The 27,063-nt window shown below is 43.0% G+C and overlaps 1 protein-coding gene across 8 annotated transcripts in view; it reads left to right on the top strand.

Moving 5' to 3' along the window:
* The window catches only part of LOC128345901 (alpha-2-macroglobulin-like protein 1), a 137,573-nt gene that overhangs the window by 66,377 nt on the left and 44,133 nt on the right, over nt 1-27,063 (top strand). For all 8 annotated transcript variants that reach the window (XM_053298538.1, XM_053298535.1, XM_053298536.1 and 5 more), the window contains 9 exons: nt 30-175; nt 6,135-6,281; nt 10,623-10,808; nt 12,238-12,331; nt 12,531-12,687; nt 23,297-23,522; nt 25,205-25,331; nt 25,978-26,099; nt 26,420-26,471. In XM_053298538.1, the coding sequence (XP_053154513.1) occupies nt 30-175; nt 6,135-6,281; nt 10,623-10,808; nt 12,238-12,331; nt 12,531-12,687; nt 23,297-23,522; nt 25,205-25,331; nt 25,978-26,099; nt 26,420-26,471 (1,257 nt within the window). The remainder of the gene's footprint in view (nt 1-29; nt 176-6,134; nt 6,282-10,622; nt 10,809-12,237; nt 12,332-12,530; nt 12,688-23,296; nt 23,523-25,204; nt 25,332-25,977; nt 26,100-26,419; nt 26,472-27,063) is intronic.

Raw genomic sequence — 27,063 nt, 5'->3', positions numbered from 1 at the left:
CCTTACCGTCTTTCCTTTTCACTACCCAGACCTGAAAGGCACCTTCTCTCTCACTCTGTCCGTGAGTGCTGACCTGGCACCCATTGCCAGGCTTCTGCTGTATGCTGTGTTTGTTGATGGCGAGGTGGCAGCTGATGTGGAGCAGTTCACAATAAACAAGTGCTTCAAACATAAGGTTGGTATATTATTCCAAGGACAAGTGGCTTATGGGGCAGGGAGAGACCGTGCACTATGGCTGGAGACAGCTCTGCTGAAAATGGTATGAAAGAACCATTGCTATTCGTTGTTCACTTATAGTTCTGCTCCACTGTCAGCTCTGATCAAACAGTTTTTGCAGGTTTCTACAGTGTTTACAAAACCTTCAGGGCCTCTTTAACCAGAGATTAACCAAGAGATTAACCAACATTATTTAACCAAGCCTCAAAAAGGGTTGTAATTTAGTGACAAGTATAAAAAAGCATATTGTACCAGGTATGCAGAATTTTATTTTTAGATTCAGAGTGACTTTTAATTTTGATGAATGGTCAGCCGTTTTCAGGTTCTAGATAGGTTTTGATTCAGTATTGGGTTTATAAATTGGTTGAGGTCTATATATGACCAGCCTTCTGCTAGAATATTGATAAATTGAATTATTTATCAAACACTTCTATTACATGAAAATAGACAAGGTTGTCTCTTCTTTCATTTTTGTTGGCAGACAGCCTGACTAATGAAGTGAACTTTTGAGACTCTGTGGGCACACAGCAGGAGCCCTCATGCAGCTCCCTCAGCCCTCTAACATGCACAGAGGACTCCAGAAGTGCTCTGTAAGATCAGAGGCGCACTAACTCCTGGACCTTGGGGACTCAGTCTGGTCCTCCAAGGTCTGGGGGGGCCCTCCAAACGGCTGGGGCCGGGGGCCTCTGGAAGCCAACCCCATGCCCACTCTTCTACCCTCCCCATCGCCCACTTGCAATGATTGCAACTGCACAGGCATGTCTCCCAGTTTGTTAAAGACACTGGCCTGAACGGACGGGACCAGCATCACTCTGGTCTCTCTGCCACCAGGGGAATAAACAAAATAGTGGAAATTGGGCAGAGTGGGCCCCACAAAGGTGGTTTTGTGGGGGCCTCTCACACGGTGGGGCGGGGGGCTTGTGGCAGAGCAGTCCAGGTGCCCAAATTACCTTGGTGTGCCCCTGTGTAAGATTGGAAAATTGTCACTGTGTGTCAGTCAATCTTACAGAGCACATGGGCATACTCTGTCTTTCAGGAACAAAAGTGTCTGTCAACACTAGGAACAATCAAGTCTGGGTTGCCAAGCCTAGAGTCAGTAGTCTGTGGTCAGTCCATAGGAGCAAATGAGGTCAAAGTCACACAAGCAAGGGTCCTGCACCAGAAAACAATCCACAGGAATAGGCATGATCAACAAGCAGAGGGACAGAGGCCAAGGACAATACATGGGAGCAGACAAAAGCAAAGTCAGGCAGTGCAAGGATCATAACCAGGAATCCCGAGAACAGGGCATAGGGATCAGGCTGAGAGCTTCCATAATGATGTTGCTTCAGCAACTGTTAGCCCAAATGGAGATCTTATGTAGTTCTGCCTCAGGATCCTCCCCCTGCTTCCTAAGAGTGTAACCATTTAAAAGGGCTGTGACATTTCTAGACAGAAACCCTTGCAGCAAGGGGGTCATTCCTTTATCACAGGTTGAGGGGCCAGAGAGTCCTCTGAGTCAGAGGGTGAGGTCAGAGATATGGCCTCAGGGTGTAGTGGCCTCAGGGACTGGTGTCTCTTCAGGTGCCCCCTCCTTTGAGCCTCCTTCATTCTGGCTTGGCACAGATGGCTCCAAGTGTGAGTCCATGAGCAGCCCCTCAGGACAAGGGTGTGATGGACCTTCAAGGGGGTCTGGAGTCCTCAGAGCACTCATTGTCCAATCTGGATAGTTGTGATGGAAGAGTCGGGACCATGACAAGTATTTGAGCTCTTGCACAATAGTGAATTTAATAATCTGTAAATGTTTTCATAACTCCACCTTATGTAACAACTTGTATTGTTATTAACCAGGGATGTATAGCTCCTCACAAATCTTTGTTCACTAATTTGTCATTATAATAAATTGTCATTATTTGTTCTGTCATGACCGTGGTCTCTCCACAGCCATTCTCTTGTTTTACTTCTCCCTCTCACCTCCCCCAGGCAGGGCCTCAGAGTTTTTTAAAGGGAGGGGGTTTGATTCGCCCAATTCATCTTCCTCCAGGCTCCTTGGGATCACTGTGGCAGTCTCTTTCCAGAGGCCTCCACCACTCATCCTCCAACTGCCCCTCATCACTGGCTGCGCCTGCCTTAAATCCCTCTTGAAAACTGATGCATCCCATGTCCCCACTGATTGGACCTCCACCCTGTTCTTACCCTTATCCCCCTCAGCTGCGCCTCTGTCTGCTGCTGCTTCCTCCCTCACTTGCCCTCACCCTTCCCCTGGCCTCTCTAGCCTGGCTCCTTGGTCTTGCAGAGTCTTGGCTGGCCACTCGTCGGGCTGCGCTACCTGGCCGCCTGCCCCTTGGCTGACGAAGGAACGTCGGAGCCGGTAAGGCCGGCAGGGGCCCCCACTAGACAAATGTTGGTAAAATATATTCTGTAATTTGAGCCACTTTTTTCCCCTTCAGATTTTGGTACATGGATTAGATTTCATGGCCTAGTAGTAGTAACTAGGTAGGGATGTGCGAAACATTTTGGATACAAAACATTTTGTACCCAAAACAGCCTGTTTCGGGTATTTTGTAGACAAAACAAAACACCCATTTTCCAGATCCAAAAGTTTTGTATACAAAACAAAAAGTCCCTGTTTCGGCTACAAAACGTTTTGTTGTTTCGGACCTCCATTTTGTAGTGATCTCTGAGTCAGTCTCCATTTTGTGTTTGACATCTCTTTGAATTTCCCACCCTTCCAGCCTTCTGATCGGTGACCTAAATCATGGGCTGACCTGCTGACAATTCCCTCCTTGTTCCCCATTGGCTCTTTTGCTTCTTGCCACTCTTTACTGACCCCACATTGGCCAGGGGAAGGGTTGCTAACCCATGGGGTGCTGGGTTCTGTTGTTTCTGTGGTGTTCTGAGTGTAGATTCTCTGGTAGCATATGAGAGTGGATTCTTGTTTTTCACTGAAAATCTCATATGCTACCAGAGAATCTACAATGAACACCTCAGAAACACAAAACCCAGTACCCCAAGGGCTTGTGGGTATGGAGGTGGTTGGCACCCTATGTGCACTACACAATCCCTCGCTCTGGGAAACCCCAGTGCCCCCCAATTGGAATTATGGGGCTGCTGAAACTTCCATTATTCCCTATGGGGGAAATCTTAAAAGACACATAAACTTCAACAATTCACAAAAGATCAGCCCTTTGCCCAATGGAGAGGAGAACTGGTCTTGTGGCTGAGCATGACTTGTCTCCATAGCTAAACAGGATCTGCCCTGGTTGCATATGAATGGGAGACTTGATGTGTGAACACTGCAAGATATTCCCCTCAGGGGATGAAGCCACTCTGGGAAGAGCAGAAGGTTTCAAGTTCCCTCCCTGGCTTCTTCAAGATAGGGCTGAGAGAGATTCCTGCCTGCAACCTTGGAGAAGCTGCCAGTCTGTGAAGACAATACTGAGCTAGATAGACCAATGGTCTGAATCAGTATATGGCAGTTTCCTATGTTTCTAATTCTTTTGAGATAATTCTGGAAGTTTCCTTGCCCCCATTGGACACTACCACCCAACACACTCCACTCTGGGTCATCCCTTTCCCCTTGATTTGAAGCGATACATTTGCTGGAATCCCCATTATTCCCTATGGGAAAATTCTCAAAGATGTGTAAACTTAAAAAATTCACAAAAAATCAGCCCTTTGCCTAATTCCTTTGAAATTTGGGTGGTAGCTTCCACCCATTGGACACTACTACCACCACTCACTCTTTTTGCCCTGGGACCCTTTTTAAAAATCCAAATCGATTTGGAAAATTTGGCTACAAAACAAAACAGGGCTGATTCGGATTCAGAAAATGTGGGTACAAAACAAAACGGGGGTGTTTCGATTCGGATACAAATCGAAACAAGAAAATTCCAAAATGCACACCCCTAGTAGTAACTTTGATTTGGTACATAACCAGGAAGAAGATGAAGGGGAAAAACAACCAACAACATACATGTCTAATATAACTTATTTATTCGGTATAAAAATTGAACAACCAACAACATAAAATTAACATTAAAATTAAAAAAGAAAATGTCCACTAGCCAATGGTCCACTAAGTCATAGTATCCAACTATAACTTTGGCCCTATCCACCCCCAGCACAATACCTCCAGTGACTGTTGCTGGTGTCTATCTATCCTATGTTTCTTTTTAGATTGTGAGCCCTTTGGAGACAGGGAGCCATCTTAGTTATTTATTATTTCTCTGTGTAAACCCTGAGCCATTTTTGGAAGGACAGCATAGAAATCGAACAAACAACTATTCAGTAATATCCATCTAAAGCCTATGCTGTATGATCTTACAAACTGCAGCACAGAATTTTGCAATCTTAGAATAAATTTCCAAATTTAGACCAGAAAGTAACAAGATCATATGAGAAGCTTCTGTACATCCAAGATATAAAGCTATAGATGGCGTGACATGCAAGCCTCATAATCCTCTGTAAAAGGGACAATTCAAAAGAATACGCTTGATAGTTTCAATAGCACTAGAACCACCAGAGCAGATTCTCTCATGAAAAGGAATTTCCCCATATCTCCCAAGCAATACCACCGTGGGCAAAGCAAACACCTCACAAAGGCTAAATTAAAATATCTGGGAACCAAATCAATGATTCTGATGGTCAACATCACTTGTGCTTAATTGGATGGATCCCTTGGCTCTCTTAAAGCCAATTGTCAAAAGTGATCCCATTGAAAGGCCATAAAATACAAGTTTCAACCGGAGATGACAGCACCATGAAGAATGGAAAGAATAAAATGATTTCCATATGGAAATTGTTAAGTTTTAGCCAGTAGTTGACTGCAGTAAAAAGTTAGAATCCCCGCTGGTATGTTTCCCAGACTTTGGGAAACTCCTATATTAGGCAGCAGCAGTAAAGAAAAATTCTGAAAGGCTCATACTGTGCACGAGGAGGCAATGGTAAACCCCTCCTGTATTCTACCACGAAAACCACATGGCTCTGTGGTCACCAGGAGTCGACACTGACTCGATGGCACAATCTTTCCTTTTCCTTTTGAATGTAGTAATCCAGATTCTACCTTGAATATGCCTACCTCCAGCCTAAGAACTGCATTTGGGGCACACTTTGGGACCTGAAGAATTTCCTCTAAAACTTGGATTGAACTACTTCCAGTAAGGAGGGATAGAATATAATCCAAGTTGAGCTCTGTGTAATAACTGAGAAAGAGCTTTTACTTCAAAGAGTTTCAGAGCTGCAGGACTATAATAAGCTCCTTTAGCTTCAAAAAGCCCCCTCTTAATTAATTAATTAATTAATTCCACATATTTCTATACCACCTCAAACCTATGTCTCTGTTGTGCTTTGCTGTGCATTCTGAATAACATATTTAACATGTGCCGTCCAACTCTCAGATGAGTGGAAAACAACTCTTGGATATCGGCTGCAAAAGTATTAACCTGTTTGTGCACTATGCATGATTTCATCTGGTTTCTCTGGACTGCTGCAGAAAGAGGGAACATCTTTGTCAGTTTCAACGATGATGATGATGATGATGATGATGATGATGATGATGATGATGATAAATAATAAATAATAGGGACTGCTGTGGACAAGGTGGATTTCACTGGAGACAGAGACCAGTCCTCCATATCAAGTAAAACAATAGTGTTACAGTCCATTCACACTTTAATGAATAATTGTGGTAAAAGTAAAAGCAATTATAATAAACCCAGACTTTGAGAAATATAGGAAAACAACCAGGAACAACCAGGAATGCAATACCTGGATTATCTGTTAAAAAGAGCCGAATGGTTTTGGCAATGGAGAAAATGGCTAGCGTGAATGGCACCCCTTACCCCCCACAACTCTCTTAGGTATTATATACTATTCACTGTCTATGCAGGTTTCTTTCTTTCTTTTTTGGTAAATGTTCATCTTATCACACTCCATAGGTGACACTGGGCTTCTCAGAAGAAGAGCAGGTTCCAGGATCAAATGTCAATCTGCAAGTAGAAGCTGCTCCTGGTGCATTGTGTGCTCTCAAAACTGTGGACAAGAGTGTCATCCTGAAGGAGAATGAAACTTTGACACCAGAAAAAGTGAGGAAGACCATTCTTCCTAGCTAAGTTCAATTAATTTCTTCTGCTGTTGCTCCCCTATACCTCCCTGACCTATATTCAAGTGAGGGAGAATAGTTGTTGAATATAAGCCCCTCAAGTAGGCAAAAGGGGTACCAAAATTAATGTAAGAATAGCACATATCATACCTTCACTACAGGTATGAATTAAGTGATCTTATAAACTTAATTTATGTAAATGTAAAAGAAATTGAATTAAATTCAGTGTTTCAAGATCACGGATTTTGAGACAAATAATTAGTTTTATCAACTATGGAACGCCTTGACTGGAAAAGAGCAAAGAGGAAAAGAGATTGAAAGAAGATACTACTTTGAGCACAAAATGATTGAGCACTGCCTGGTAACACAATGTATATAAACAGAGATCCGTGAAACAACCTTAAGCAAGATCAAAATATATTAAACACACATAAAGAATGTGGCTGGGGGCAGGGTAAATGTATTTTGATAATGATGATGATGATGATTCCTGTGTTTATAGCTGAAAGAGGCAAGTTGTCTACAAAACACTGCTAAAGCCACATCCAGGTTTCAGAAAGACAACATAATGCAAAATGCAACATAAAAACTAACACAAAGAATTCATTTCATGTATAAGATGTAAGAGAGTGTTGCCTATTTAGGATTAAAAGAAACAAAACGAAAGGTGACAGGAGATATGATTGCATCCTACAACTATATCTGAGGAGGGGAAAGTGAGTTAAGGAAAGCTGTGAATACATCTATGGCTATGCACTGGTCACTAACACAAACCTAGGCTTAAAATCAGCAGGCTTTTAACTATTACTGAAATAAATATCTTCAGTATAAATCTGGGAACATAAAACTGAAATAATTGGTCAAGAAATATTGGCCAACATCCTCATGAAATGCCAGCGCTCCATGCAATGTGCCAGTGCTGTGGATGATGCTAACTCAGCATGAGTGGTGTGCAGGGTGTGTGTGCAAATTTCAATGACCTCTCCTTCCCCAGGAAGTGACCCAACCATATTTCCCTGAGACTCTCAGAGCCATGAAGGACATATGTTTGGGTGTGGCAGAGGGCTTCTGGGAGAAGGGGATGTAGTTGAAATCCCCCTTCTCTACCATGAGTGCCAGTGCTACATTAGTCTGGGAGGTTATCCACAGCACCTGCGCATCTCATGGAGCACTGGCACTTTGTTAGTTACTATGCCAGCCGGTGTGATTTTCATTTTCTATTGGCTTCTAAAATTTATTTTTGGCTATTTAAGTTAAAGGTCTGGATGGGTTTTGCAGAGGCTTTTATGCAGGATTGCCACCCTTTTTACTGCTTACTGCGTAAGAACTTCTTGTTTCCATGAAATAAGTTTACAAGGAAACATGTTTACAAGGAGTTTGTTGTTTACATGAAACAGGTTTACAATGAGCTAAATAACCCTTGAGGTTTGGCTGAGAGGTTGGCCATGTACCAATCACTGAACATTGTAGCGGCATGACACAAAAGTGTCATAGTCAGACTTTTAATTTCTACGCTACCCCAACTCTCATTCCAATCCATATTATGCTGAATTATGCAACATTTATAAATTATGGAAATTGATGGGATTTTCATGATTGATAAATTATTAAATTACATCACATAATGTACACTGTAGGGATGTGCCTGAACCAACTCAGGCAGCCACAAGCAAGGCAGGGACTGATTCCTTTAAAAACCAGGTAAGCAAGTCCCTGCCTGCTCCTTTGCCACCCCACTGCTTTTCCGGGCATGCCACTCACTTTGCAAAAGGCCATGTGTGGCTGCAATGCTGCTCCCAGCAGCCTGCATGCAGTGTCAGCATGCACGTGGCTGTATGCAAAGCAAGCACCACTCCCGCAAAAGCTTTTGGCCGATTATATATTATATAGGTTTCATGAAAACTCAACTCTCTGTGTTCGCCTCAGCCCTGCGGGTCATCTCTCAGATAAGATTCCAACAAATAAGGGAGTCAGACAGGGCTGCATTTTAGCGCCGTTTTTATTTAACTTTTGTGTGAACAAATCCAGCGTCTACAACAAACAGATATTCATGCGCACAAATTATCAGATAGACGCATACCAATCCTAATGTACGCAGACAACGCAGTGATTCTGTCTCAGAGTAGAATAGACTTGAAGAAAGCCTTGGGTGTGTTGGCTGGTTTTTGTAAAGAAGAACAGGTAGTAATAAATTGTACTAAAACGAAAATAGTTCATTTTGGTAAGGGTAATCAAAGTTATAATTGGTCAATCGATGGCCACAAAATAGACCAGGTCAAACAATTTAAATATTTAGGGATGACCTTCCAGTCTAATGGCTTCAAGAATGCACACATCAGCTCAATGGCTGAAGTGGCTAAGCGCAATATTGCAGCAATAATGAGATTTTTCTGGTCTAAGGGGGGGAATTATATCCCGGCAGCAATCAAACTTTACAAAATCAAGGTGGTTCCCCAAATACTTTATGGAGCCTAATTGGGGATGCATGCAAAATTTGGTGAACTAGAAAAAATCCCAACAGGTTTCTTGAGGAAGCTATTTGGTGCCCCCAACTGTGTGTCCAATGCGGTGATCTGCCCAGAGGCGGGCATTCTCAAATTGGAGTCCAAGGCCTGGATGTTATCGATCAACTATTGGATAAAACTGCATCTTTCCCCAACAGGATTAATCCCCAAATTATTGGCAGCAAGCCACAAGCATCCTGGTGCAAGGAAATAATGCACAAGCTTTCCTGCTGCAGATTATCTCCCGCTTTATTGCTGGAGGCTAGTGTGACTACAGCTCGCAGATTGGTGCAGCAAAGACTGGTCGATATAGAAACACAAAATGAGAGGGCTATTTTACCACAATTTTACAAATCTGTACAGCTAAAGATAGACTTAAGCCCAGCTACCTACTTGTTTACGATTACTCAATGCAGTCATAGATGGGCTTTCTCTAGGGCGAGGTTTAACGCCTTCCCTTCAGCGTTTTTATATGGGAAGTATAACAAATTGCCCTATGAAAAGTGCATATGTCCTTGAGGCCAGGAGATCGAGTCAATGGTCCATATTTTATTAAAGTGCCCACTCTACCAGGATGTAAGGCAGCAATTAATCCATCCCTTGCTAAATAATTTGAAGGGGAAAACCGGGGATCTTCTTTTAAAGTACTTATTAACCGATGAAGATTCAATAATCTCCAGAACAGTTGCTAAGTACTGTTATGTGGTTTTTAAAATAAGACTCTCAAACTCATGAGGGTATTCTTTTAAAAAATTGCCAATTTTAGGTACATACACATACTTTTATTTTAAGGATTTTATGTACCTTTATGTCATTTATGACTGTACATCTCTCTTTTGGTCACTGACCATAAATAAAGTGAAGTGAAGTATCATATTATGTGTTATTGGACAAGTTGGTAGCTCAGAGGTGTAACCTTTTTCTTACCTTTCTATATAATAAAAAGCATTAAAAATGTGTGGAACACTTTAAACCTCTCAAAAAGTATAGAATCGGTATTAGAGGGTCCTTCTAGGGCACCCCTTACTCAGTGCTAGAGTATCTCCAGCCGATGACTGTCCAACCTGCTTGAAAACCTCAAGCAAAGGAGGTCTCGCCTGCTCCAAATTGCTTCCATTGTCTTACTACTTAGTAGTTTCTCCTAATGTTCAACTGGTAATGTTAGTTTATCCTTATTCATGTTTATATTAAGAGAATTACATTTATAACTGGTATTACATGCATATTACATTGGATTAATTCTCTTTGCTTGAGGTTGGAGGCATCAGGGATTTTCAAATTACAAGCAGGATGTTGAGTGGCTTGGGATGGCCCAACCAACCAACCAACTTCATGGAAGTCTGAGGATGCACGTATGTGTGTATATAGATATAGATACAGATATACATATACGTGCTCAGAGTCTAATAACCATATTTGAGATCAGAAGTCATTTTCCTTCAAAATCAAACTGGCTGCTGATCCTGTCTCAAATGTGTATGGTGGTGGTTGTTCTTAGATTATTAGAAGGTGACTTTATAAAAATTCTTTTGCAGGGTGTAACTTTGTTTCCTTGTATGTGTTTGTTCTGCAGGCATCTTTCTGCAGCACCCCTGCCTCATCTACCCCCAGGTCTGTAGGCAGATGATGCATGGGCTTGGGTTTGACTGGGATGTTTTATTCCCTTCTATCTTATGACTCCCCTAAGAGTCATACCTCTCTGTGTCACTTATGGAGTACTGTATATCATTGTTGCAGTACCTCTGCAGTCCTGCATTATCAGCTTTGATAACGTACGTGTGTGTGTGTGTGGTCATCATACCAGTGATCTCTGATTTCAGATATATAATGAACGATTCTATTATTATGATACAATTGGAGCGAGAGGATTTGACTATCATTTGGAAGATTTTGAGCCATATCCTTGTCTGCCTCCTGTGGATCCTCTGACCAGTAATAGGCAAAAACGGTCTTTCATTCCAGGCCCCTGGTATCAAAGCCAGGGTGACGTCTATAGTCTGTTTAAGGTGAGTAGTGGCATCTGTTCCTGGGCCAGCGTTCTTCCAACCCTTGACTGAGTTTCTATTAGTTTCATGGAAGTGACACTGAGACCACCAACAGTCCCTACTATGCTTTTAGTGATTCCCAAGGTCAGGGAGGGGGTATCTTTGAAGAAAAAGCATTCTCATTTTCAATTTAAAATTTAAACTGAAAAGTTGTATGGCTGTTCAGTAGTGTCAACCCTGCAATAAAAACTTCCAAAAAATCCCTCATTGTACATAAAGTTTTTCACCATATGCATGTATAGTTTAGTTGGATTACAACCACACAGAACAAATGCAGTGGTGACTTGGAAGTCTTTCAGACATCCTCTCATGTGGTGACCTTAAGATGAGAATATGTGTCTGACAAAGAACAAACAACAGTTGCATGGGTATCTACAAATGCAGCCACATAAGATCTCATGTAGGAATCATGAGCATATGAAGCTGCTTCACACTGAGCTGGACCATTGGTCTGTCTATCCCAATGTTGTCTATTCTACTCTGACTGGCTGCAGCTTTCCAGATGCTCAGGTACGGAGAGGCATTTCCCAGCCCTGTGAGCCTATTAACTGGAGATGCCAGAGATTGAACCTGGGACCTTCTGTATGCTGTTCCACTGAGCCATGACCCCTCCAGTCTTGTTTTAATTTTGTGGTTTACATGCAGTCTTGGCATTTGTGAACATAATGGAGACTTGAAAGCTGACTAACACAGGCCTCCTTGAGATGAAGATTTTGTGCTTTTCTAAAGAACCGAAAGTGAAAAGGGCTACACCCTATTCAAACAGAGATGGCATTCAAGACTTGCTGAAAAATATGGGAACCCAAAGGAAGCTTTGCTTCAGACAGGGTATATCTCCTCCATTCTCCTTGATTGACATATGAACAAGAATGAGCATCTCTCACTCTATTTGCTATGGGGTCCTATTTCTTTCCAGAGAAAGCATTCCAGTTCAGAATCTGGCCTAAATGTTGGGAGGGCCTCTTTTTCTGCCTGCTTGTAGATGTGGATGTGTCACTTGTCATGGCTGGATGTGCCAGGGTAGGCCATTGTGTTGCTCGATTGCCATGCAAGCCTTTAGCAGAAGAGTGAGTGACAAGTTTAACTTATCTTAAGCCGTGGCTCCCTCTATAATAGTAAACATTTGGCAAGTGACAACAATTTTCCTTCCTCAATAAGAAAAAAAGAGACTTGTCCCCAGTGAAACCTGTCCTCAGTGAAATAGGTAACAGCACCTATTATGGGATAGTTTCTTTGGATTTATTTGTCAAACCATGTAACACAAAACAGGGCTGCATGGAAAACATTGGCTTTCCCTACATTAACTTCAAATCTCTGTAGAGATTTTCTTCCATTGTATTTTTTTCTCTTGCCATCCCTTGCTTACTTTTGCTTTCCTTGGTATCTACAGCAACTGAGGATGAAACTTTTAACCAACACCAAAGTTAAAAAGCCAGTGCTTTGCGATTTACCACATCCTGAGAGAAGGCTTTACAAAACACATGGTAAGAATCACTCTCATCATGTGAATGTTCCTTTGCTAGAAAGTTCCTTAACAGTTATGAGTTGTGGGAGATACATCCAGTCTCAGCCAGGAGAGCAAGAACTAGCTAGTGCAGCAGCTTTGCACTAATTAAAAACCCTTCGACAAGCACACTAGACATTGGCCATCTTTACTGACAGATGTATTTTATTGCTTCTTAGCATATTCGTTTGGTGCTGGAATACCTATTGCGCTTGGAATGGCTGGTCCTCAGTCTGAAGCAGGGCCTGGGATTCAAGATTCTGCAAACACCAAAGTGCAAGAGAAACCAAGGACACACTTTCCAGAGACCTGGATCTGGGATCTGGTCCCTATAAAGTATGTGAAAATGCTGCTGGGGTGGGAACCAAATACCACTTTTGAGCGTACAAGCTTCTGCCTTGGCCATCACCTGTTGCAATGTAAGAATTCAAACACTCCATAAAGTGGACAGAGTTATTTTAGGTAAATCTGTGCCTAGACAGGGATGTATATGTGAATTTTTATTTTTACTGAATGGACCCTTTGTTATATACAGTACACCATAGTCTGGCATTTGACATTTTATTAGAAATCTTAGGATAGCTGCGCTGCTTTTTATTGCTCCTTACTTTAAAAAAATAGTTTATACCATATTTTATATATATTAAATTATTTATTTCATATTTAATAGAGTAAAAATATTAGTTCCAAAGCAGTGTACTCCAAAGGCTGCATTCTCACTATGATAGTTAAGTGCAGTTAAACATGATTGCCAAGTCCTGTACACTCCCACAGAGCATCACATGAGAATGTGGGAGTTCCATTCAAGTCATCAAAGATAGCCCTACATACAACATGTTGCAATAATAAAAAAAGACATTACCTCAGCTGATGGAACCTCTTCTCAGGAAGTGCACTAACCTCAGCTGATGGAAAGTACTGCATGCCATGGATGCCACTTTAGCCTCCAGCAACAGTGCTGGATCTGTCAGCAATCCATATTGGCGAATCTGCTCCTGTGCCCCCATCCATAACAATGAGGTATTACTCCATCCTCCATAAAGTATGCCCCTATCCAGAACAGATTGAATTCCACCTCTCTTTTCAGACTAACCATCTACCAACAGAATCTCTGTTTTGCGACCGAGCCCTCATTCAAGTCAATTACTGATTCTAGATGCTGATTCAGCACCTGGAAGAAATAGAGAAATAGAACTTGATGTCATGTCATGATGGCATATCACTCCGGGTCTCCAAATGACTCACTCAACATGTTTATGTTAAAGAGCATGAGAGACATGATGGAACTCTGTGAGATACCATGGTGTAAATGCCATGTTAAGCTGTAGTTTCCTAGCACCGTCTTCTAGAATTGGCCCTCAAACTATCAGTGCCTTCAGTTCCCAACCCACATAGCATTTTGGTAAAGCTTCCAAGAGGTCCAAGAGAATGTTCAGTTGCACTTTTCATGTCCTTCTCTCCACACAGCAAGTCCTTCTTGGATAAGGATATCCCATGTTACCATAGGACATCCCATAGCCTTCCTCTGATATCAGGGTGAACAAGGCAGGTTTTTGTGCCAAACTAAATGGATCCAGATTAGGGATGTGTGAGCTGGTCCAGTTCATATCTTGGTTCAAATGGGGGTGTGTGTTGGTGTTGAGTGGTCTGGGTTTGAACCGGAATGGCCCCCCAAAAGCAGCAGCTGGTCTGAGTTCAGACATGTTCGTGGGTCTACTGGTAAAGGGGAATCCAGTGAGGATTCCCCCTTACCAGGCAAGGGTCAGGGGGACTTCCCTTGATCTAGAGGGGACGGGAGTAGAGTCAGGGGTATTTATTAGAAGTATCAGCAACAAACTGTGGTCACGCAAATGCACAGAGGCCCAAACTGGGCCATCACTTCCAGGCTGCTCTGGGGGAGGCCAGTCTAGGTGGCGGGGAGCTGCTAGTGCCCCAGCAGCCACCCACCTGTGTGGCCACCACTGATACTTCATGAAAGTATCCCTGACTCCCCTCCTGCCCCCTCTAGACTTAGGGAAGCCCCCCTTTTGAAACGAATTTTCAAAATTGGTTGAAAAAAGCCCCCCCTGCCCTTTTACTGGTAAAGAGGAATTCTCACTAGGTTCCCCTTTACCAGTAGACCCACATATTGTCCCCGGACCAGGTTCAGTTCGACCAGAACCAGATTGGGCCAGTTGGTTCGAATCCAGTTCGGATTTGAACCAAACCGGCAAATCCGGTTCCGTGTGCACCCCTAATATAGATCACAATTTCATCCAAGAATGGAATTGGAATTGCATGGCACTCATCCACTCAAGCATTTTTCTCAAGAAGGAAATATTAGTTAGAATTAGAACCTGAAGGTCCACCTATCCTTAAAAGAAGATAAAATAAAATCCAAGAAAAGACTAGCTTAAGCAATAAATGAGAAACATAAAAACTGAGCGTAAGGTTGGTTTGGGATTTATGTGTCATTGTTCCATTTCAGCCACAATGCATGTTCAACCGAATGTGGTCCAAATCCATTCATCTTAGTCCTAGTGTATTCATAAACCTGTAGTGTAGAGAAGCCATTTAAAAAGGGGGGGGGACTCCTCCTCCTTGACTAATAGTCTTTTGATTGCTTGTTATCTTACGCCTCCTTATACTACAGTTTCCCAATCTGCCCATTTTGTCCCAGGCATACACCACTGAAGAGCAGGCCAGCTTTAGAGCAGGAAGATCCACCATGGATCAAGCGTTGGTTTTGCAACATCTAGTTGAAAAATATGCCTGCAAGTCAAGTACATTTTTACATGCTGCATTTGTAGATTTTAAAATTAATAATAATAATAATAATTCAATTTCTATACCGCCCTTCCAAAAATGGCTCAGGGCAGTTTACAAAGAGAAATAACAAATAAGATGGCTTCCTGTCCCCAAAGGGCTCACATTCTAAAAAGAAACATAAGACACACACCAGCAACAGTCACTGGAAGTACTGTGTTGGGGGTGGATTGGGCCGGTTACTCTCCCCCTGCTAAATAAAGAGAATCACCACGGTAAAAGGTGCCTCTTTGCCCAGTGAGCAGGGGTTTGCATTCGTCTCTTTCTCTAGAGAGAAACTTGCAGCTTCCTCAGTTGATCATCATCTTTTGCTTCTTATCTATAAATTGTATGAAAATACTAGCTTTAGGATTAGGTGTAACCTAGATGGTCTGCTGACTAATGAAATTCCATCTCAGAAAGGGAATAAGCAGGGCTATATTTTGGCCCCTCTTCTTTTAAGAACATAAGAACAGCCCTGCTGGATCAGGCCCAAGGCCTATCTAGTCCAGCATTCACAGTGGCCCACCAGATGCCGCTGGAAGCCTACAGCAGGAGTTGAGGGCATGCCCTCTCTCCTGCTGTTACTCCTCTGCAACTGGTACTCAGAGGCATCTATACACATCTATATTAAATATCTATATTAATTATCTTGTTGAACAGCCTGCTGTGAGAGACATATCTTCCAAGCTAGCGGGTAAGCATATAATGGTGCTCCTATATGCAGACAATGTGGTCATACTTTCACAGACCCCAGCTGGAATTAGGAGAGCCCTGGGATCCCTTGCAAGCTACTGCGAAGAAAATTGCCTGAAAATAAACTACCAGAAAACAAAGTTGATGACTTTCGCACACAAAACCAGTACTGAGAAATTAGTTGGTTGAAGGGAACAAGATTGAACAAGTAAAGTCCTTCAAGTACTTAGGGATTTCAGGCCACAGATAAGCAGACAGCCCAGACAATGTATCTCAATCTGCTTACTGCAGCTATTCTGAGATTTCCCTCCCTCCCTGCTCAAGAAGGGGTTTCTTTAAACTAGCAGCTATCAAACTTTATGAATCTAAATCATTGTCCTAGTTCTTATACAGAATGGAAAGTAAGGATGACACACGGGTCATGCAGAAAGAAACCATATACATACAATTATGTATATAAACCGTGTATAGTAATTCATTGAAAAATTACACACCATAAAGCAATATCGTATTACCAAAAACCCAAAAGGTGCCATACAAACAAATTCTTTACACATCTGTGATAATTCACAAGATGGACAATTGTATGAATGTATTAACAATAAAGAAACACACAATGGCAATGAAAGAATCCCAAGGTTGTAGCTGAAGGGTCAAAAGATGATCAAAAGTTCCTTTTCAGGTTACAATAAATCAAGAGCGTCCTGTAGCAATAGCAATAGCACTTACATTTATATACCGCTCTATAGCCGGAGCTCTCTAAGCGGTTTACAATGATTTAGCATATTGCCCCCCAACATTCTGGGTACTCATTTTACAGACCTCGGAAGGATGGAAGGCTGAGTCAACCTTGAGCCCCTGGTCAGGATCGAACTTGTAGCCTTCTGGTTACAGGGTGGCAGTTTTACCACTGCGCCACCAGGGGCTCTTAGTAGTGTGTCACAGGATCAGTTCTTACATTTGCTCAATCTTGCTACTGCTCCAAAAGATCAGTTCTTGCTGTAATAGTAATAATTTTAGTAATAATTTTATTTACAGTCATTGACCAAACAGAAAATGGAAACTAGCAAGCATTAAAATGTGTGTGTATATATCAACTCAGAGACTGGATCAACTCAGAGACTGGTGAAGTGGCTAGGAGGAATCTACTTGATCAGGATAGAGACCATTGTGTCATTGAGAACTATGAGATCTTCATTTGCTCAATTAAAGCTTTAATAACCAAATCGGATTATGCCAGTTCAGACCTAAAATCTTACCGCCCTAAAAAATGGTTCGATTATGAGTGTATTAGGGCTAAAAAACATCTCGTTACTCTTTCAAAGTACGCTAGTTCTAATCCCTCTGCAGACCTGGTTATAGAAATATCGAAAAAGAAAAAGGAATATAAAGCCCTTCTTAGATAAAAAAAAAGGGCTAATACACAAAAGAAGTGGTCACTTCTAATAAGTGCAGTGAAGAACAACGATTCGTTGAGCTTTTGGAAACTAATTTCAATATCAAATAATAAGACACATTCCTTTCAGGTCTGCCCAATAATCCCAGAATTATGGGAAACTCATTTTCGGGCACTTTACAATGATATCTCTCCCCAAGGCACCCTTCAAATAGGTTCATTACCACATTGGTCTCCGGTCTCCACATATGAGATAGAGCAGTTAATTATGCAATTGAAATGCGGGAAAGCACCTGGAAACGATCATATCCCGCCAGAACTCCTGAAGCTCTACAAAGATTGGTGGGCTCCTGTGCTGGCTGCTCTCTTCACATATATTGATCAAACCGCACAATTCCCACAGGATTGGGGAATGGCGATCGTGGTCCCCATCCATAAGAAAGGCAGAAGGGATGATCCCTTTAATTATAGACCAATAAGCCTCTCAAACATTATAAGTAAACTTTATGCCAAGCACTTATGTGTCAAACTATGTGCTTGGATGGAGCAGGAGTGCATTATTGAGGATGAGCAGGCAGGATTTAGAGCTAACAGATCTGGATTAGACCACTGTCTAATATTACAACATCTTGTGGACAAACAGGTCAAAAGGAATAAGCGACCTCTGTTCGCCGCTTTTATAGACCTTAAGATGGCTTTTGACACAGTTCCTAGAGGCCGTCTTTGGTCTAAATTGGCGGCTACTTCTATGGACCGAAGGCTTCTACTCTTGCTCATCAAAATGCATAGGAATTCTTTTTTAAGAGTGCGTTTGGACCATGCTGGTAATCTTACAAATCCAGTACCCATTAGGAAGGGGGTGCGACAAGGGTGTGTGTTGGCCCCTTACTTGTTCAATCTTTATATTAACGACTTGATAAAGTGTTTGCAGACATCTGACACTCATCCACCAAAACTAGCTAACAAGAAAGTCCCAATCCTGATGTATGCCGATGATGCGGTGATTCTATCTCAAACCAGGGTTGGGCTCAAAAGAGCGTTAGATGCCTTAGCACTTTACTGCAGAGACGAGCATCTACAGATTAATTACGATAAATCTAAAATTATGTGTTTCACCAACAAAGTAAAAAAAATTGTATGGATGCTAGATGGACACCAATTAGAACAGGTAAATCAAATAAAATATTTGGGGGTAATTTTTCAACATAATGCTGGGAAATCAGCACATATAAGCATGGTCACAGAATCGGCAAAATGCAGCACAGCAGCAATTTTAAGATTTTTTAGAACTCAGGGTGCAGGCTTCATACCAGCTGCCTTAAAGCTCTTTACTGCAAATGTCATTCCGCAATTATTGTATGGCATACAACTAGGTCCATACTCAAGGTTTGACACTTTGGAAAGAACCCAATCAGGGTTCTTGAGGAATTTATTTGGCACGCCAAAATGTACAGCAAATGTGACTTTAAGGACAGAGGCTGGCTTTATAAAAATTGAATCTCGGGCCTGGCTTCTGATTATTTATTTCTGGTTGAAAATACATCTGCGACCAGTTGGTTTAATTCCTGAGTTTCTCTCAGTTAGCCCCCAGTCACTATGGTGTGTCACAGTAAGTACGAAACTCACCTCTCTAGGCTTAGACCCAACTCAACTGCTGGAACTGGGTCTAGTGAATGAGAAAAGAGTGGTGAGACAACGCTTTGTTGATATTGAGATCCAAGAAAACTGGGCTGCGCTTCCAGAGTTTTATAAAACTATAAGAACTAATATGGATCTTTTCCCCGCAAGATATCTGTCGACAATTACTTTTTCTAAGTTTCGATGGATATTCACGAGAGTAAGGGTTAATTCCTTTCCATCTGCACTTCTAGCTGGGAGGTTTCATGGTGTGCCTTTACAAGAATGACATTGCAGTTGTGGGTTAGGAGATGCAGAAACTGTCGCGCATATTCTTCTCCACTGTAATCTCCATTTATATCCCAGGGAACGCCTTATTGCTCCTTTAATATGTAAACTGGCAGATCAATCCTATGCCAACCTTGTAAAACATCTGCTTTCAGATAAAGATGCTTTAGTTTCTATTTCTGTAGCTAAGTTTAGTTATATTGCTTCAGTTCTTGCTGTTACTCTCAACAGGTATCCTAGGTATCTAGGTAGTTTGTAGCCTATTTCCTCCTGCTCTAAGCAGGGCTTCATCAGGGGAAGTTTTTAGCAATTTTCATTAGTGGCTTATTCTACAAACAGTCAAAAAACCACAGTTAAAAATCACTATTAAAATACTTTCAACAGAATTATTATATAAACTCAAAAAGAGAGAAGGCTTACTTACTTGGTTGCTCCTTACTTAAGGCAATTTTCATTAATAGCTCTTTTTCAGTAGTTTCACATTGGAACTCTCATGGTCATTAAAAAAAACCCCAAAAAAACACCTGCAATGCTGCTTAATATACCCTTCAACCTCTCTCAGCCTTATATACTCCCGTTAATTAACAACAGTGTGATCATTATTCAATCAATTATATAAATACCTAAGATTACAGGCACTAACACACATGTGCAGAAAATGCCAACATCAAAGCATCACAAAGAAAGAGGAAAGCCTTTTAAAGATAAAGGTTCAAGTTTACAGAGCACAGCTTGGTCCATACCCCTCTTTATCAGCACTTTAAGTTATACAATCAAAATTTTGAGGGCCATGTTTCAAGTCCCTCTCTGTGTTTCTAATGCACATTTTCAGCTAGAAGCAAGGCTTCCAGCAGTTGAAACCAAGGTGTGGATAGCTGTTTTTAAATTCTGGCTGAAGTTGATCTTTCATCTATTGGGTTTGGCCCTGCTTACACTTGTAGATGACTTCCAGTCCACATGGAAGCAAGTCTTGCAGCAAAAGCTTCAAGCATATAGGTTTTCTACAGAATCTCAGATCCATTTGGGGTATGAGAAAGCTGGGTTGTCCTGGGTTGGCACATTATAGATGTAGAGGCTGTTCACATGCACAGGGCTAAGGAAGCCAAGCCTGGGCTTGCCTGCTGGTAAGAACCACTGGGATCGTGCCTGTTATCGGCAGCAAACCCACCCAAGAGGCCTGCCTCCTAAACAAAGTTAAGGGAGCAAGCGCTCCCTTTGCCCCGTTTCCCTGCTCATGTGTTCTGTAACACTGATGGATGACCGCCCATCACAATGTACCGCACGCACTTGCGCGGAGCACTGTGGGTGTTCCTTCTCACTCATTGTGAGAAAGGGCTCGTAGGATGGCAAAATGATGTTGGTTCCATTCCTGACCACACCATCTATAAAATTTGTTATAGCAGGTCACTTAATTCTCTCATAGTATGAAAACACAGGAGGATGTTCTCCCTGGAACACTTTGATTCACGTCCCTCTGCAGTACTAGATGGGAGGTTTTTAAAAATTCCCTACCTGGAGTGTTTGTGTCCCTGTGGCTCGGGAGAAGTTGAGACAGCAAATCATGTTTTATTATACTGCTTATGAAATAAGCAGTATAAAAATATATAAACACAGTATAAAAACTTCTCCCTGCAGCTCGGGAGAAGTTGAGACAGCAAATCATGTTTTATTATACTGCTTATGAAATGCATGAAAATTTTAACTCTCCTTTTGGCCGCATTCACATTTAACATGAAACTAGATGTCGCTGGACCCAAGGTTAAATTTTTCTTGCATTGCAGATGTTTGTCCAGCCGTGGTCCGGCAACCTCTGTTATCAGGGCAGGGAAGCCCCTCCCTCTTCCTGGTCCGCTAAGGCTGCATCCCAGTAAGCTCCATAGTGCTCGTGTTGCCAGACTGTGGGAATGTCACAAGAGCAGCAGCTACGATCTTGATTGCTGAGCACAATCGTGCCTTTTCAGAATGGTCCTCCCACCTTCAGCAGGGAAGGCCATTTAAATCCCTTTAAATGCCATGCCATGCAAGCCCTTCATCTGACAGCAACTGCACCACTGCCCTCGTAAGAGCCCCCAAACAAAACTGTCCCACACAAGGACAATTTCGGGGGGGGGGGCACTATTTTCCTGTTACTCAGGGAAGGGAACATAATGACTTCCTAGAAGGGGATATGTATATGAGGGAGGGCAAAGGATCCTGGTGTCTGGCCCTCTGTGACCAAGAATGCTCTTGCAAAGGCTCACCCCAGCAAAGCAGTCCATGGAGATCAAACCACACTCCTGAGCCAATGGAGGCTTGCCACCAGGGAACTAGCACTTTCGTGAGAGGACCAGTCTACTGGGGAGGACCTTAGGCTCATCAAAACCTTTTGTCTTCCATCGGACTGCACACTCATGAGTTGAGCTTACCCAACAAGGCCCCCCTCTTGTTTGGGGCCCCCACTCTCTCTGGTTAATGATAGAACTCTTGCACAATGACCCCCTCCTCTCCAGGGAAGCCTTTCACACACCTAAATGATATTTTGATGCTCCAGGCATAGCTGGGTATGCAGACTGGGGAAACAGCCGGAGCAGAAACGGATCTTTACTCTCATTCAGAATTCCTGGGTTTGGACTACTGTTGCACCATATGCAGATCTGCCACCATGAGGAATTGCAAGAGAGGGGAGCACCAATTTCCAGAGACCTCAGGAGATGGGGGTCACCTTTCCAGGCAAAACCAAAGGTGGACATGTTCACATGGACAGACGGGCTGGTAGAGGGCACGCTTTGACTGCTTCTTGGTGGCAATTGCCAAGACACAGGGAGCTGTTGCCGGTGTACCCAGCAACAGTCATGTAAGGCCCTATAGCCTTACATGAGTGAGCGGTCTGCTGAGGAACAGCATCCGTTATAATTGCATGTCGAATTGCTCCTTTTACTGGGATAATGCTGATCCTGCTGCCCAGCCCTTCTCATGAGTGAGCCTAGGGACTCCACAGGTACCCTCGAAGGGAAAGGGCTGCCCCCCCTCCAACATCATTGTACAAAAAAATAGACCTTCACCATTCAAGAATTCCTGCTTGGGCTGCCTTTGAAACCTGACCCTGGACATCACCACTCTGCCATATGTTGCCATCCCAGTGCTCTAATGGGGTTGCCCTGCCTGTGTTGCCATCTCAAAGGCATGTGCCTGTGAACATAAAATATTGCCACTTCATTTTTTAAGAGCAAAGCTCTTAGTGCCCCTCTTGCCATCTCATCCCCTTTTCTGATTGCCAGGAGGGGGAAACAAGCAACAGAGTGGGAAGAGGGCATGCCCCTGTGTGATTTTGCGATTTGACAGGCTGACAAGCTTGGGATGGGATGTGGTGGGCAACTTCTGTTGCTAGGCAACTGCTTTGTTGGATAAGAGATAGGGGGGTGGCCAGCAAGAAGTGCTGCAGGCATGGAGCAGGTGTAATTGTAGGCAGGTCTGCACTGCTGTCTCTATGATTGCAGCTCCAGAAAGTTAATGAAACCACAGTTATGGTGCTGTCTGTGTTTGGACGTAATGCTGCCACTGAAAAACATCAGGTTATGGTGGTGAAACCCGCTACAAACCAAAGGTTTAAATTGGAGTGTGGTGAGGCAAACCATAGGTCGCTTTTGCCATGAAACCACGGTTACATACATTCAGACGTAACAAAGTTCCAGCCTCTGCCCTGTTTACCTCTGGTTTGCATTACATGTGAATTTGACCTTTATATCAAAATTCCCTGTCCGTTCTGAACATTATCATGTTTGTTCTCCCAGAACCAAATAACAACTTATAATGTTGCCAGAATTTGTGTGGTGGCAAACATAATCTTTTGTGGGATGATTCAAAATTCTTGCTGAATTTAAATGTAGTAGTATATTTGAGCTATGGAATATTTTTTTAAAATGTTTGTTTAATTTCTGAGGAAGATATTGTCCTGTTCTATTTTGAACAGTTGTCACAACTCTGTAAATAGGTACTGATGTATTTTCTTTTTGCCGGTTCATGACCAAAATAAAGTTTGATCAGGCCTGCATCAGAATTAAATACTAGGGAACACCCATATTCCGTTGTGCATCATTAGCTGAAACCTATTTTCGGCTTAGATGTGAAGGACCCTCTGTTATTTGTTGTGTTGTCACTAAAGTGTCCACTCTACCTGTTTTTCAGTGAAGAGGGGAAAATATCTCAATCAGTTACTATTCCAGACACTATTACAGAGTGGAAAGCTGATGCATTCTGTATGGCGGATGTTGGCTTTGGACTCTCTAAACAAGCCACACTTAGGGTTTTCAAGCCATTCTTTGTGGATCTTCTGCTGCCATATTCTGTGATTCGTGGAGAAACTTTCCAGCTAAAAACCATTGTCTTCAGTTACCTAAAGGACTGTATCCAGGTGAGTGCCTATTTTGGAAAAGCAAACCACCTCTCTTTATGTATGTATCCAAAAGGAAAACGTGATCAGCAGTTTAGAACATGATGGTGATAGAGGCAAGGAAGTGAAAGCATGCTTCTTACACTTTTGTCATTTGTCATATTCTTACACTTTTGTCATTTCAAAGATGGAGCTTCCACATTTCCCCAACGCTGCTAAAGCTCCCTGGGTGGAAATAGTTGCATAACTTGCCATAACTAGAAATTCCTCTGTTTCCTGTTCCCTCCTCCATTTGTCGTGTCCATCAGTCCTCGAACTGAGAGGGATATGATGCAGCCAGAAAGCCTCCTAGTACAACGCCTTCCTCATCCAGCTACTGAGCCCTACCAGATGTAATGCACAAACTACATTGCAAATTACAGATGAGAAGAAGTAGACTGGAGAGATTTCTCCTTCACATAAGTCTCATAGACACTTGAACAATTTTTCCTTTATACTATGGATTAAAGCAGTTAATTTTGTTTGTTTCTTTGTTTGTTTGTTTGTTTAACATATTTATATACCACCCAAAACTCACATCTCTTGGCGGTTTACACTAAAACACAATTTAAAACAAAATTAAAACCATTTAAAAATGTAAAACAATGTTAAATTATATGAGTCTAATTAAAAGCCTAAGCCACCTAATGGCACAGCAGGGAAGTAACTTGCCTAAGGAGCAAGACGTCGCTGGTTTGAATCCCTGCTGGTATGTTTCCCAGACTATGAGAAACATCTATATCAGGCAGTAGCAATATAGGAAGATGCTGACAGGCATCATCTCATAATCTACGGGAGATGGCAATGATAAACCTATATTCTACCAAAGTAAACCACATGGCTCTGTGGTCGCCAGGAGTCAACACTGACTCTACGGCACACTTTACCTTGAAAAGCATTATCTCATACTGCGTGGGAGGAGGCAATAGTAAACCCCTCCTGTATTCTACCAAAGAAAACCACATGGCTCTGTGGTCACCAGGAGTAGACACCAACTCGACAGCACAACTTTAATTAAAAGCCCGGGTGAACAAATAACCAACTTTTTATTTAGTAGGGTTCTTTTGTTGTTTGTCTATTATTGGTAGCATTAATTGGTTAATGCTACCAATTAATTAGCAATTATAACAATGAATAAACAAAAATGAACTTAGTCCCAAACTACTGTTGGTTAATTGAACATGGTGCCTGTTATCCACTACTAGTTGATCAGTGGACTTTGTCACAGAAGGTTCCTTTCAGTCTCGCAATTCTGTTACTCCATTGCCACTCTTCCTCTTCTTTCCATTGCCTTCTCTGTCTGCTTTCTTTCTTTTCCCCTCTTCTCTCTCTCTCTGCTCTTTCTTCCTCTCCTCTCTCCCCGAAAGTCATGAACCAACTTTTCCTCCCATCCACTTTCAAGGCAGAGAGAGATGCTAGCCAATCTAACCTGGGGAGAAATGTGTCCCTGACCCAAATATGGTTGTCAATGAAGATGAGGAAATATACCACTGAAATATGATTGGCATAACTGCACCACCCAATTTCCCACCTCTGCTAGCTGTGGCAGGGCATCTGGTTCCCACTGACACATGTCCACATCAGGCGTAGCTTCCCCTGAATACTTGCCACTTGCCCTGGACTAACCACATTGCCCAAATCATGTGTGGATGGTTTGCATCCAGGTGAGAGTAAGCCTGGGAGAGTCTCAACAACTGGAGGCAAAGCCGTGTCCAACCTGCCACTTCACCACTTGCCTCTGTGAAGACGAGGCCAAGACTTTCTCCTGGAATGTGACAGCTACCGAACTGGGTGAGGCTGAACTTAATGCCTGGAAGGGGAGGGGCAGGGAGGATGGCGTGGCTTTCAGATGCATCTGCCTTTCCCAAATACCTCATCCATGAGCACTCCATAGGATTGTTGGCAGGGTGGGAGGGGAGTGTCAGGCTAAGGTTGTGACATGTGGCTCTGCACAGTGCACTGCCAATGGAAGAGCAGGGTGTGCACACTGACTTTGTGTGATTCTAAACTATGTCCTCACTGCTATTGAGCTCTCAGAGCTCCGTGGCTCCTAAGACTGGTCTCAGCACTATAGCAATGCTGCTTCATTGAGAATAATTGGAGCATGAGGGTCGCTTGCATGCCCCACTGCTCCATCAGGCATTGAGCAATATGTAAGCCATGTTTGCATTGAGGCAGACTTGGGTGATGGTGGTAGTAGTCATCCATCCACCGAAGAAGCACCAGCCTGACCTGCATCCATCCCATCTCTTCTGCAGCAGGCTACAAAGGTCGTGTTGGCACACAGAGGGCAGTGCCATGCATGGTGCATGGTAGCAGAAGTGAGGCTGGGGTGGAGTCTTATCCCTCCAGACTCAAGCAACCCCTGGCACCCACACTGAACTCCTGGCTGAGAGCTTGGTATGGTGTGAACCTTACTACTTTTACATTCTTTTAGGACATGTCAACCTCTCAGTAACCACAGAGGCTGAGGAGACCCATGAGCTGTGTGGCAACAAGATTTCTGTGACGCCTCCTCGAGGTCGGTCAGACACGGTGGTAAAATCCCTGCTCGTCAAGGTCAGTGTGGTCGCACGCATGTGATTCCATGTCTGGCCTGCAGCTGTTGAGCATAAAGTGGATGTGTGGGGATTGTTTCCTCTCAGTACCTGCAGGCTGGCTGGGAAGGAGAGTGAATGTTTGCTGAAGCTCCATGTTTCCAGGGATAAGGCCTGGTCATCCAGATAGGCCTAGCTCTTTTTGGGGACCCAAATGAATCCATGCCAAGGGATGCGCTCAGTCAGGCATTGAGAAAACATGTGCTTTGAAGGACAGAGTGTTGAGGGAGATTCCTATGAGAGAACATCTCCAGGATCCATCTCTTTCTTTTACTTTCACAGTCAGAAGGCTTCCTTGAAGAAAAGACCCAGAATGCACTCCTCTGTTCTCCAGGTATGGACGGGGCTTCATCTCATGCTCAGGATAGCTTGGCTTGTAACAGGAATGCAGAGAACATCAGAGAGAATTTGAAGTGTTTTCGTGATTATCTCTGATCTGAGAATGTCTGTAGTAGCAGAAGGCAAAAAATAAGCCTTCCTTAGGCTGAGAAGATAGGAGGGAGTAAGGGCAGGCAAAAGAGCGGAGTTATTAAAGGCAGTGTCTGCTAGCAAGTTAGTGCTTCAATCCTCACACTGCATAGTTTTAGAGAAGCTACTGCCTCCGCTCCCAACCTGCAATGTGGGATAATACTGGATTACCCAATTGGGTAACTGTAAGACTTAGAAGCTGTTCTCATGTGCAGCCTAACCTAGGCTAGGGACAGCCAGCCTGGTTTAGGTTGCACATGAAAACCACTGGGATTGGGCCCAATCCCGGCAGGCCAGCACCATCTAGCCTGGTTTTTTAGCCCAGCTGCTCCCTAGCCAAGGTTAAGGGAGTGAGCACTAGGGGTGTGCAATTCGGGATTTCGGGTGATTCGGCTCGGACCCGAACCGAATCACCCCTGTTCTGTTTTGTGCCCGAATCTGGGTCACCCGAATCACCC

The sequence above is a fragment of the Hemicordylus capensis genome, chromosome 2, assembly GCF_027244095.1.
Source record: "Hemicordylus capensis ecotype Gifberg chromosome 2, rHemCap1.1.pri, whole genome shotgun sequence".
Taxonomy (NCBI): Eukaryota; Metazoa; Chordata; class Lepidosauria; order Squamata; family Cordylidae; genus Hemicordylus; species Hemicordylus capensis.
This window is presented reverse-complemented; position numbering and strand designations above follow the sequence as displayed.